At 38.2% G+C, this 13,056-nt stretch overlaps 2 protein-coding genes across 14 annotated transcripts in view; one reads left to right on the top strand and one right to left on the bottom strand.

Moving 5' to 3' along the window:
• LOC311595874 (uncharacterized protein) overlaps positions 1-13,056 on the bottom strand; it is a 171,707-nt gene that overhangs the window by 92,727 nt on the left and 65,924 nt on the right. The window lies entirely within an intron of this gene.
• The window catches only part of AGFG1 (ArfGAP with FG repeats 1), a 45,960-nt gene that overhangs the window by 20,325 nt on the left and 12,579 nt on the right, over positions 1-13,056 (top strand). For 8 of the 13 annotated variants that reach the window (XM_084778938.1, XM_084778945.1, XM_084778944.1 and 5 more), the window contains 6 exons: positions 1,710-1,825; positions 3,852-4,014; positions 4,687-4,840; positions 8,170-8,289; positions 10,848-11,057; positions 11,902-12,082. In XM_084778938.1, coding sequence (XP_084635064.1) covers positions 1,710-1,825; positions 3,852-4,014; positions 4,687-4,840; positions 8,170-8,289; positions 10,848-11,057; positions 11,902-12,082 — 944 coding nt within the window. The remainder of the gene's footprint in view (positions 1-1,709; positions 1,826-3,851; positions 4,015-4,686; positions 4,841-8,169; positions 8,290-10,847; positions 11,058-11,901; positions 12,083-13,056) is intronic. The other 5 variants (XM_084778943.1, XM_084778935.1, XM_084778942.1 and 2 more) reach the window with 4 other exon arrangements.

The raw sequence follows: 13,056 nt of genomic DNA, 5'->3' as shown, positions 1-13,056 counted from the left end.
CCCAGTCAGCATAATTGCCTTGAGATTTGTCTTAGTTAGAATTTCCTTTGACTGTGAAGAGACACCATGACCACAGCAACTCTTATAAAAGAAAACATTTAATTGGAGCTGGCTTATGGTTTTAGAGGTTCAGTCCATTGTTGTCATGGTGAGAAGCATGGCAGCATCTGAGCAGACATGGTGCTGGAAAAGTAGCTGACAGTTCTACAGCTAGAACCACAGGCAGCTGGAAGGGAATAAGATACTAGGCCTGGCTTGAACTTCTAAAACATCAAAGCCCACCCTCAGTGACGGACTTCCTCCAGCAAGGCCACACCTACTCCAACCAGGCCACACCTCTCAGTAATAGTGCCATTCCCTATGAACCTATGTGGTCATTTTCATACAAACTGTCACAAAGTTTATGTATCACCACAGTGTTTCTTTTATTTGCTATATAGTATTCTGCTTGGGCTGTTGTAATTGTTTAACTATCACCTCTTATACATAGTTGGTTGTATTTTTTCCAATTTGGGCTAACCAGTAAAGCTACTGTGAGCAGCAGTGTACAATCCTTTGTCTAGGCATGCACTTTCATATTTTTTGAGCAGATAGCTCTAAAAATTACCTATTCATAGGGTAGGTATACTTACTATTTAAGAGACTGTCCAGCAGTTTTCTTTAGGTGTTGCACCATTTACGTTCTGGAGAGTTTCAGTTGCTCCATACTTAGCATCACAGGGTATACACAAGTAAGACTATGTGATTATGGGTCCGTGTCCTATGAGTGTCTGCTATCAGGTCTCATTGATATATGTTGTTAATCTACTTATCTTCAGTGCACACATCTTTGGTGAAGTGATTATTTAGGTCCTCCCATCCATGTGTTTTATTTATTTTTAAATTTCATTTATTTACTTTTATGCACATTGGTGTTTTGCCTACACACAAGTTCATGTGAGAGTGTCAGATCTCCTGGAACTGCAGTTACAGACAGTTGTTAGCTGCCATATCTGTGTTGGGAATTGAACTTGGGTTCTTAACCACTGAGCAATCTCTCCAGCCCTGGTTTAATTCTTAACAGTTATATTCTTGTAGTTTCTCATATATATTCCAGGTTTAAGGCTTTTTTCTTTATTTCTCCCTGATAGTTCCTTTTTGAGTCTTACTTGAGTTCTGACTCATTTAATTTCTCTTAATTCTTCAAAAAGTTAAATGTCTCAGACTCTCATCAGGTTAAGAAAAGCATAGACTCCATTTATAAGGCTAGAATTGTTCTGTTTGTATTTATTTGTGTTATACTTTATTTAATAGACTGTTCATGATTCTGCTATATTTGTGTTCTTTTGGCTGGTTTTTAGCTTGCTAACGAGCCTCTAAATTGCTGTTGATGAGGCTTCTATTTTATCTGTAAAGGAATTGAGGTTCCCACAGAGTATTTGACTGCTATGATTTACAGCTCATCATGCCGAGACCAAAAGAGCCCAGTGCTCCCAAGTCTCAGTTCACTGCTTGTTTCCTTGTGGGGTTCTCTTTATGAGCCTGTGGCTAAGATTTCACTGTCCTGCAGTGTAAGCCAGGAAGCTCCATCCCAGAGTTGATGATTGCAATGAATATCCCACTGGAAACAACATTGTTAATAGCTTTCTAAAAGAATCAGAATTTTCCCTTGAACTTTCATTCAATTAAGACAGTGATTTTAACATTTTTTCTCTCAATTCTTTCCAAAGGTCTGCAAACAGATTTGGCTAGGATTATTTGATGATAGATCTTCAGCAATTCCAGACTTCAGGGATCCACAAAAAGTGAAAGAGTTTCTACAAGAGAAATATGAAAAGAAAAGATGGTAAGTGAATAGTTTATATTTATTTAAAGCCTCCCAAGCCACTGGTGTGCTTTGATTGACACGATGAAGGCAGGCAGGCTGGCAGAGCAGAGGCGTTAAACTGATGGCTGGTAGGTACAGCTTCATCATCTTTTGACCTCCATTAGATTTGATTTCCAGAAACCGATGCTTGTGCTTTCTCTTCATGTATCTATGCCTAGCCCCAAGCTGCCTTTCATTAGGATTTCATGACTCTGCTAAGGAAAGTCAATGGCCTCTCCTCCTAATTCTTCCTGTTTGTTTCCTTAGATGTATGTTAGTCTGTAGGGCTTCTTTCCTTAGATTTCTTCAGTAAGTATTTGGTAAGTAGTATTTTCTAGGTTCTGTGTTAAAGCTCTTGTGTAGGAATCTGTCCAATTGAGGGTGTCCTGCTAGAAATCTGTGCTGTAAATATCCCTTACTTCCTACCCAAGAAATTAATTTGCTGGTTGGGCAAGAAGGGAACATTTTCACTCTCTCTACACTTCACTAAAGCCAGTAGGTCCCTTTAGCAGGGACACAGATTGTACTTGTAGAGCTAAGATTCAGTTAGTCCTCAGCTTTAGTTTTATGAAATAACTAGTAGAGTACTGCTGAGTTACCTTTGATCTGTTTGGTTCTGTAGCAGTCAGTATGGAACAGTACATATTTCTTCTTGGGGGATTAAGGATGTGGGAGAGTTGAGGGATTGGCTAACAGGGAGGTAAGCTGCCTCTTGTTTCTCTGAGGAGCAGTATTTTGACCCAGGGAATGATGTAGCCACACTGCAAATGTGAATTTGTTTAAACACCATAGCAACTTTATAGGTGAAAAAATGGAAGCATGTAGTTGAAATGATTGTCCAAAGTCTCACAGCTGTTGAGTAGTAGAGCTGGGGTTTAACTTCGTCTTTGGAATAACTGTTTTTAGCTACCTTGAGTGTTTTCCTTTTTCCTACCTATTTGTTATGGTGAATGAGGAAGAGAGCAGGAATACACCTAAAGTTATAGAGAACAAAAGTTGCCAAATAATCCCTTCCCTAGAGATGAGCATTTTTGGGCATTATATTCCTGCATTCCTTCCCCTAAGTCCTATTTATGTGACAGGGATCAAATGTGAAGGACTTGTTGCACCTGTATATGCCATACAAGTGTAGTGACATTGCAGAATTATATGCATTTTAGCATAATGTATTTAAATATTTTTCTATTGACAGATATTTGTTAGCTTTGTTGCCCAGTTTTTTAAAATTAGAATTCCAAGAGTAACATAATATATATCTGTAAATAGTTACCTAGTTACTTTTTAAAGGGGTTCTAGGAGAAGTGCTTCTGAAGTATAGCGCATATATGCCTATCTTTTCATTAGATAACAAACTTAGATCAGAGGGGAATAATGCATTAATTTACATTTTATTTGCTTTAAGTTTTCATATTCTTTTATGGCTTGCTTTTTTTCCATTTTAGGGTGGCATTATTTTTAATGATTTATGCATTTTAGGCCATTAGTTATAATTGTTTCCTTACTGTTTCAATTTCTCCAGATACTTATGATCTTAAGAGTTCCTCACTTTAAAAAGCACAGTGTTAACCATTCATATGATGAATAACTGTAGATCTTCTGTCTTCAGAGTAGCAGTTGTTATGGTGTATTGTCTTAGGAAAGCCATGAATAAATAATTGAAACAAATGTTGTGACTGATACTTATATTTCTCTGAGTAATTTTAGGTAATTAATAACCTTAAGTTGCCAATTGTAAGTGCTGCCTTTTCAAGTAAGATTAGTATTGGTTAAAACCTAAATTTAATAATTTAAATATGGATTCCTCAGCTGAGCAGTGGTGGTACATGCTGGGGCACTTCGGAGGCAGAGGCAGGCGGGTTTCTGTGAGTTAGAGGTCAGCTTGGTCTACAGATCAAGTTCCAGGATAGGCAGGGCTACAGAGAAACCTTGTCTTGAAAAACAAAAAGAGAAAAATATGGATTCCTCAAATTTTTCTTAGCAGTCTGTTCTGATTTTCACATTGCAGGTATGTTCCACCAGAGCAAGCCAAAGTGGTGGCGTCGGTTCACGCATCTATTTCAGGGTCTTCTGCCAGCAGCACGAGCAGCACCCCCGAGGTCAAGCCCCTGAAATCTCTGCTGGGAGATGCCGCACCAGCACTGCACTTAAATAAGGGCACACCTAGTCAGGTGAGGGCTTGGGAACTTAACAGCCGTACAGAAGGTTGCCTGCTAAGACCTTGACATCATCTGTGTGTGATTGTAAAATGCATTAAAAGATTGACATGTGGTAGGAATGTGTGCTTTGGTTTGCCTTGCTGTCACTTTGAAAGATGCTTACTCTGTTTATCTTAGAGCACCCTAGTTTAGTGACCAGCTGAGTCAACAGACTAGTCTCTGGTGGTTATTTAACCGAAAATAGTAGGATTTGCAGCACACCTGATTATGTGGCATGTTTCTTATCATTGAAATGCACATGGCTTTGCAGTGTACCTCGCCTCAAACTGAATAGGCTAAAACCATTTGTATGTTGAAACCTAGATATTTACTTTGTTATAGTTAAGATGCTTGACTGTGTTACTGTGTGACTTTGTATGTGAATGGCTTTGAAGCAGAGTACTGTGCATTAAACCCTGCCCTTCTAAACAGAGCTTCTGAGTAAATTCTTCTCTTTCCACAAGGCTTAAAGTAGAAAAATGAAGAGAGGAGTAAAGTCAGGATACTGTGTATACATGCATTTCTAGTGCAGTGAATCAGAGATAGCTTTATGTAAAACTTGGCAGATCTGACGGAAAAAAGTCTTCATAGTTAATGCATAAGTCTGTGTTTTAGCAGCACCATGAGTAAGTAATGTGCTTGTAGTCCCCAGTTGTAGGTCGCTCTCAAGGGCAGCAGCAGGAGAAGAAGCAGTTTGACCTTTTGAGTGATCTTGGCTCAGACATCTTTGCTGCTCCGGCTCCTCAGTCAACAGCTACAGCCAATTTTGCTAACTTTGCACATTTTAACAGTCATGCAGGTATGTCTTTTTTGATAGCCATTGCCCAGGATATGTGTAAATTAGCAAGAAACATTATTGTTTATTATACTTACATCAGTAAGTGTAGTCCACTGAGGAATTTTGGTCACCTATAAACATTGTACCATATAGACATTAAACCATGTTTTGTTGTTGTTTTGTTTTGGGTTTTTCGAGACAAGGTTTCTCTGGGTAGCCTTGGCTGTCCTGAACTTGCTTTGTAGACCAGGCTGGCCTTGAACTCACAGCAGTCTGCCTGCCTCTGCCTCCTGAGTGCTGGGATTAAAGGTATGTGCCACCACTGCCCGTCTAACCATGGTACTTAAGGGGAACATTTTAGACAGTATCTTATGTAGCCCAAGCTGGCCTGCCCTGAACTTGATCTGTACTAAGAATGGCCATGAACTCCTTATTGTCTTACTGCCTCCGAAATTTCAGGCATATGCTCACTACAGTCCTTTTTTGTGTTTGTTTGCTTCTTGTTGTTGTTTTTGAGACAGGGTTTCTCTGTGTAGCCTTAGCTGTCCTGGAATGCATCCTGTAGACTCATCTGCCTCAAACTCAGAACTTTAATCCCAAGTGCCACCATGGTCTGGCCATCCATTAAAAAGTACTTCTTACTTTTTAATCACAAAGGAAATGATCCGAAATAGAATGTGACTTTTTTCCATGAAAAAACATTAAGAGAAGAAAGTAACTACTTTACTGTAGCTACTTTGCTGAATGAGATACTTTGTCCTAGACTCTAGAGTTTTCTCTCTTAAGTATCACAGTACGTTGCAGAATCATTCTAAATAATGGAAATAGGTCAGTATTAGTCAGTATTCAAATTTTTATTCCATTTTAAATTTGTGTTCGTATATACAGTGTGTATTTTGTATGTGTATAAACACATACACTTACTCTTACCACACAGGGTGTATATGATTTGTTGGATTGATTGATTGATTGATTATATATATAATGTTCTGCCTGCATATATCGCCTACATGCTAGAAGAGGGCACCAGATCTCCTTATAGATGGTTGTGAGCCACCAAGTGGTTGCTGGGAATTGAAGTCAGGACCTTTGAAAGAGCAAGCAGTGCTCTTAACCTCTGAGCCATCTCTCCAGCCCCAGAATCATGTGTTTTTAAAAACATATTCTTTGCAACTGAAACGTTGGTTAGCTTTCTACAGGCTGTTCCTTCATTCTGTTTTCTTGGTGATTTGCTAGAGAAAATAGGTTATTTGTCGCACAGATTATGTAGTATTCTGAACTTGTTACTTGCCCTCCAGTGGCACCTTTAAAAATTGGGTCTAGATACTCCCATCAGTTGAAGTCTGTATGTTTCTTGGCAGGGATAGGGTCCGCCCGGCAAGTTACATGTCTCTCTGTGTATGTTGGGGGAGTGTGGCTAGGGGACTTACTACTTAGGGATTTAGACACACCTACCTTTTAAAACATTAAGGTTTATTTCATGTGTGTTTGTATCTTGTTTGCATGTATGACTGTGTGCCACTTGTGTGTCTGCCAGTGGATGTCAGAAGAGGGTGGTGGCTCTGGGTTCCCTGAAACTGTAGGTACAGATGGTTGTGAATCACCATATGTATAAGATTGAACCTGGGTCCTGTGCAAGAGTATCAAGTGCTCTTAGCCACCAGGCCATGTCTCTATCCCCATTTTCCTTCAGCAGATGGATCTGAGTTACAGCCAGCCTTATCTACATGGAAAGTTCTAGGCCAGCTAAGGCTGCCTAATGCGAGTCTGCGGGGGGCTCGAAATCTGCAAGTTTCAGTTGTTAAGATGTATGACAGGTTTCCTTTTCCTGTGTTAGCTGATCTGCCAAAATCTCCCACACAGGGAGAGCCCTTCCTCTTCCCCTCTGGTAACCTATATAACAAAGTGCTTCTTTGACCAAACAAGGCACCAAGGTCTTACTTCCTACCTCTTTTTTAAAGATTTATTTTTAGTGTATGGATATTTTGCCTACATGTCTGTTCATATACTATGTGGACAGTACCTGTGGAGGCCCAGAGAGGAATGAACCCTCCAGAACAGGAATTACAGACAGCTGCCAACCACTATGTAGGTGCCGGAAACTGAACCTGGGTCTTTGCAAGAGCAAGTGCTCTTAACTGCTGAGCCATCTTTTCGGCCCTATGAGTTTATTATGCTTTTATGAGTGTATTATTGTTTCATCTCCATTTTTCAAAATGCTTTTTGGATTATCTTATAATTTAAAGTTTAGAGAAGTCTGGAGTTTTGATTTTGAGTCTCAAAATAATTGCAGTTACCTTTTATTGTCTCTTGAATTTTGATGAATTTTGAATGGCTTCTAAAAGAGTGTAAATATCTTTTTGGGGGGGTGATTGTATCCATATGCATTTTCTCCATTTTTATGTGCCCATAGTGTGGCATATTTATGAATGTTACAAATCAGAAAGCTGGGCATGATGGCACACACCTATAGTCCCAGCACTTGTAAAGCTAAGGCATGAGATCATGAGGGAGAGGCCAGTCTAGGCTACACAGTGCGACCCTGTTTCTCAAAACTAAAAGCAAAACAGAAAAAGAAAACAAGAGAATATTTTATTAATGTGATTAAACCATCTTTGTTTATTTTAAATTACTCTTGAGATTCACCAAGCTGTCACTTTAAAGTGGGTTACTGGCCTGGGAAGGTGGCTGTATAAAATGCTGGCTGTGTAAGCATGATGCCCTCAGTTTGAGTCCTCAGCACATGTGTAAAACTTGGGTACAGAGGTGTGCGTCTATCCCGGGACAGAGATTGGTGATCCAGCAGTGGAAGCAGGGAGCATGTGCTCAGTGGGAAACCTGCCTCAGAAGAACAAGCAGGAGAGCATCCAACCTCTACTTCTATTATGTACACACAAGTCAATACAATTAAAAATCAAGGCCAGCCTGCTTTACAGAGCATGTTCCAGGACAGCCAGGGCTACACAGAGAAACCCTGTCTTGGGGGGGGGGGGAATCTCATAGACTGTAGCCACAGTTTTGTTTAGTAAAAGAAATATATTTAGTGCTCTGAATTAGCTTTCTGTTGTTGCTAGAGTCTTTAAAATAATGCTGTAAGTAAAGCCATTCAAAAGGGTTTTGTGAATAGACTATCACTTTACAAAGTGCTTTTGGAGATTTCTGGATACTGTTTAGTATATACTACTAATTGGGTTAAATACTGATAGCATTTAAGATCTGATTTTTAAATGAATTCTCTTTAACACAAGTTGTAGTACATTGACATTTTCATAGAATTCTTAAATTCATTTGTCATGTCTTTTCAGTTGCAGTTTTCATATTCATTAACATGTTGTCCTTGCCATTTACAGCTCAGAATTCTGCAAATGCAGATTTTGCAAACTTTGATGCATTTGGACAGTCTAGTGGTTCGAGTAATTTTGGAGGTTTCCCCACAGCAAGTCACTCTCCTTTTCAGCCCCAAACTACAGGTAGAGCCTCTCCAGCATTGTGCTTAAATGTTTACTTTTAGAAACAAAACTCTCCAAATGTAGCTTTGAAAAACTAAATTCTCTAATGACCTTATTTTACAAAGCTCTGGGGAAACCTGACATCTGTTTCTCTCTACCCTGTGGCCATTGTCTGCTGTGCATCCTCTGCCCTCTTTCTCCTGCGCATGATTCTGCTTTAAAGTCTCCGTCCACTGAGGGTGCAAAGACCAGAACTTCTTAAAGTGATTAAGGCTGATACTGTATCTTGGGATAAAGGAAGCTAACTGATGGCTTCGAAAAGAAATAAAGACAAGTCATTTTATGGTGCAGCTAGCTTAAGAAACATTTTAATGTTGTTTAGCCATGTATAAATTATTAATGATCACTTCAAGCAAATATGGAACTAGTTCTGTGCAGGAATTGGTTTTCAAACCTTGAAATTTTTTCCATAAAGTGTACTATTTTCAGAAATTCTTTGAACCCTTATTTAGCTTTTTGGCTGACTATTTTTCTTTCAACTTTTAACTCAGTGTATGTGTTGTCTTAAAGGCTTTTCTTTCAATTTTCTTTTCTCCTCCCCACCCTTTAATTTTCATCATTTACATAATTTCTGGCTGTCCAGCATTTAGAGTACTTTCATCTAGCTGCAGTTTTGGTGAATTTACTTCAGCTTTTCCTCTCCAGGCCATCCACAGTAAGTTCTGTTATCCAGTAGGCATTCGTTAATTTTTATGTGTTTGTGTTATTTCATGTTTTTTCAGTTATAGCTCATCATCATTTTTAGTGATTAGCCTTCATAAATTCAATTTATTCTCTCTTCTCTTATTAAACTCAGAGTTAAAGATAAAATAATTTTTAATGAAAACTAGTTGGTTTAATAATTTGAAGTAATTTTTTCATAAAAATCTCATAAATTTAGTTTGTTTGCTAGTTATTCATACCAGATCCCTCGCTTTTAACATACATATCTATTTATGTTAGTTTTAGCAGATTTTTCTTCAAAACTTGATTTTTAAAATGGAGACTTGCAGTATTGAGCTGGCAATTCGTTTGCCTCAGCCTCCTGAGTAAGTTAGATTAAAGGCGTATGTTACCAATTCCAGTTTTCTTAGTTTTCGTTGAAATAGCCAGAATTTAATTCTTGAAAAAGATTTATCAGTTCTTATTTGGTTTAGAATGTCAAAGAATTGACCTATAAAAGGTCTTTTGCGTAGGCAATGATCCATTCTGCCTTAAAAAATCCTTGAACTTCACTGTCACCTTAATGTGTATGATACGGTTTTGACAGTTTAGGAAGAAAAGACTAATGCCTATGGAGAGAGAATTCAAGGTACAGAGTGGAATGTACTGCCTGTAATCTTCAGCGAGGACATTGAAAAGTCTTTAGAGTGGGGAAAAGACTTTACAGATATAGTAGGCAGTGTGCCGTGACTGTTAGGAGAGTTGTACTTTATGAAGCCAAAGTTACTGTCATGTACTTCTAATTTTTACACTTTGAAATACTTGATAGTAGGACTGAGTTTCACTGATTGAGCAAACATCAGGCTTGTTGAATACACAATGAATTGCTTTGTAGAATTAAGTAATGGCTTTTTAGGTGAAAAAAGTCAAGTATTTTAAGAATTTTACCATCAGTATAATCTGAAACGTTACCCAGAGTCTGCTGAAGGACCATGAGAGATGATCTGTGTAGCTGGGAGACATGTCAAGCCGACACCACCGGGACCTCTGCACCCGCAAGTCTATTGTGTGTCCCAGCGTACATCTCATCTTACATACATTGTCAGAGCTTAAGAAAATCAGGTTTCAGAATTCTGCCTAATAATGGGCAGCTTAGATGCAGGCAGAGTCAACGGCCACGCTCTGCCAAGACAGGGCAAGCAAGTCCTCAATAGTTCCTGCCCTGCAAATAAGTCTGGCATATATATTGGGCCAGAAAGCGGAAGATGAGGCGCCAACGTTATAAAGAGGCAGTAAACCGTCTAAGTCAATTTGTTCATTTTGGAAGCTGCTAACCCGCACTGCTGGTTCACTCAGAACTTTGTTTTTATTTCTTCTCAAGTCTCTGAGGGGCATTGAAGGCCAGATAGTACAGTTTTACAATCAGGCTTAGTTGGTTAGGGGATAAGATCTTTTTAGATCAAGATAAAGAAGTTAAGTTATTAGAGTTGAGATAGGATAGATACTGAATTTCATTCAGAAATTTAGACCCAACAGAACAGAAAAGATGTTTACTTCAAGCGGGACAAATACAAACAGCCAAACCACTATGAATGTAACATTTATCGAACTCATGACTGTCACATGGTTCTCCCTGTTTTATGTAGCTTCTTTTATACATGTGTAATAAAAGCATTTTTAAAAAAAGAAAATCGAGTTTCATATCTTATAAAAGTCATGTGTAGATGGCTGTCCTTTAGCAGTCACTGATTTTTAGAAATATATACAATTATGAGTGTACATATAGGACAGCTATCTCAGGCAGAAGTGATCAAATAATCTACCAGTGAATATTGAGGGAAGCCTAGAAATTTCATGTTTCGTTTATTCTGTTACAGGTGGAAGTGCTGGATCAGTAAATGCTAATTTTGCTCATTTTGATAACTTCCCCAAATCCTCCAGTGCTGATTTTGGAAGCTTCAGTACATCCCAGAGTCACCAGACAGCATCAACTGTTAGTAAAGTTTCAACAAACAAAGCTGGTTTACAGACAGCAGACAAATATGCGGCACTTGCTAATTTAGACAATATCTTCAGTGCTGGGCAAGGTATCAGTGTGCAAACAAAACAGATACTAATTTGTCTAAGTTACATATGGTTTTTCTTGTGTAGAAATTATGTGCACATAAAATGTTTCAAGTAAAGGATTCTTGCTATTTTTGCACGTAAAATATCAACTATAAAACTGAAGACCTAGAAATTAATTTATATACAATTTTGAAAAAAGTAGTTGAAAATAATTGTATTTTTGTCTTTAAACACATGCTTTACTATTCTGTGGCTACAAAGGCCAAAAATTTTCATGTATAGAGCTGACTGAAGTGCTATTTTATCATTTTAGTCATATATTCACTTTGAACTTTATTAACATTTCTGTATTTTGACCCATTATTTTTCAAATCTATTTTGTAAAGAGTTTTGGCTTTTAGTATTTTCCCTGTGACGATATATAGCTCAATGGAGAGCGGTGGGAGTGTGTTCTACCCTGGAATCTGCACCCTGACCTCTAGCATTGTTTTTCCCATCTCCAAAGTGAGAGATCCTAAAACTGAATTACTGGACTGAGATTTTGTGAACTGTTGTGTGTAAGGCATTTAGAACCATGCCTCACCTTTATTGAACATTTCCTGTTAGAATTATCTCTAAATTTTTTCAATGGAAAACCCTTGAAACAGCAGTACTATTAATAAAGTGTGTACATTAGGTCTCTCATATAAATTTATGTGTTTATTTGAATGAAACCATCAGTGTTAGAGTACTTTGAATCCTGTCTGTTTAAAGTTTAGGTCAAGTCAGCCTTGGGTTTACCTGTGTTTCATGGCAAATATGGTTGATAAACTGACACTATAATATTAAAGTTTTTGTGTAACTTTTTTGTTTGTTTGCCTCTAGGAGGTGATCAAGGGAGTGGTTTTGGGACCACGGGTAAAGCTCCTGTTGGTTCTGTGGTTTCAGTTCCCAGTCACCCAAGTGCATCTTCAGACAAGTATGCAGCTCTGGCAGAGTTAGACAGCGTGTTCAGTTCTGCGGCCACCTCCAGCAATGCATACACATCCACAAGTAATGCTAGCAGGTATCCTTGTCTCCTGTCTGTCTCCTTCTGGTTGTTTTCATGTCTGAATAGCAGAGTTAAAAGCAACATCTCATGGGGTTGCAATTGGAAAATAATTGAATAGGGCTGGGTGTGGTGGTGCATGCCTTTAATCCCAGCTCTTGGGAGGCAGAGGCAGGCAGATCATTGTGAGTTCAAGGCCAGCCTGGTCTACAAAGTGAGTCTCAAAAAACAAAAAACAAAAAACAAAAAAAAAAAAAGAAAAGAAAGAAAGAAGAAAAAGAATAGTTCTTAAGTCCGAGGGACTTGAGTGTAATTTGTTATTTAAAATGTAATTCTTAAGTATTTGCCATAGTTCTTTTATCAAATCTTGGAAACCTTACCTTTTCATTCTTGGATGTTAACTGTACTTCAAAGAACACACATTTTTAGGTGGACAGTTACATATGGATTGTACTCAGCAGATAATTTGTTTAGCAGTAAATTGCATGTGTCAGGGCAGGTTTCAGTTATAAAAACTAAACAGGAAAAGGACCATGTGCGTAGTCTTCTTAGCTTTTAGTTTGTTTGCACCACACTCTACTGCCATTGTCCGTTCTCTAGCTCCTCGCTGTCTGTGTCATTAAAACATTAGTCTTGTGTTAAATAAAGTTGGTTGTGACCTCATGTCTCTCCAGAGTGCTTACAGGCATGTGATACCAAACCTGGAAGAGCATTAGACTTTTAACAACCATTTTACACTTATTTCTGTAGATTATATCTGTTGTATTAATATTTAGTTTATTCCTCTGATGCCTTTTCTAGAGTGAAATTCTAATAACTACTTGAGATCGGAAAGATTGAATATAAATAATAAAAATTGACATTATTTTGGTGTGCTGCACTAATATTTTAAGGCCTGGAAACCTAGATGAATTCCATGTGATAAGTGGATTACTGACATTACTTTATGATACATTAGTTGTTTATAGGTGTGCTCTGTGAAATGTTTGAGT

The sequence above is a fragment of the Acomys minous genome (assembly GCF_964271855.1).
Source record: "Acomys minous genome assembly, chromosome: 4".
Lineage (NCBI taxonomy): Eukaryota > Metazoa > Chordata > Mammalia > Rodentia > Muridae > Acomys > Acomys minous.
This window is presented reverse-complemented; position numbering and strand designations above follow the sequence as displayed.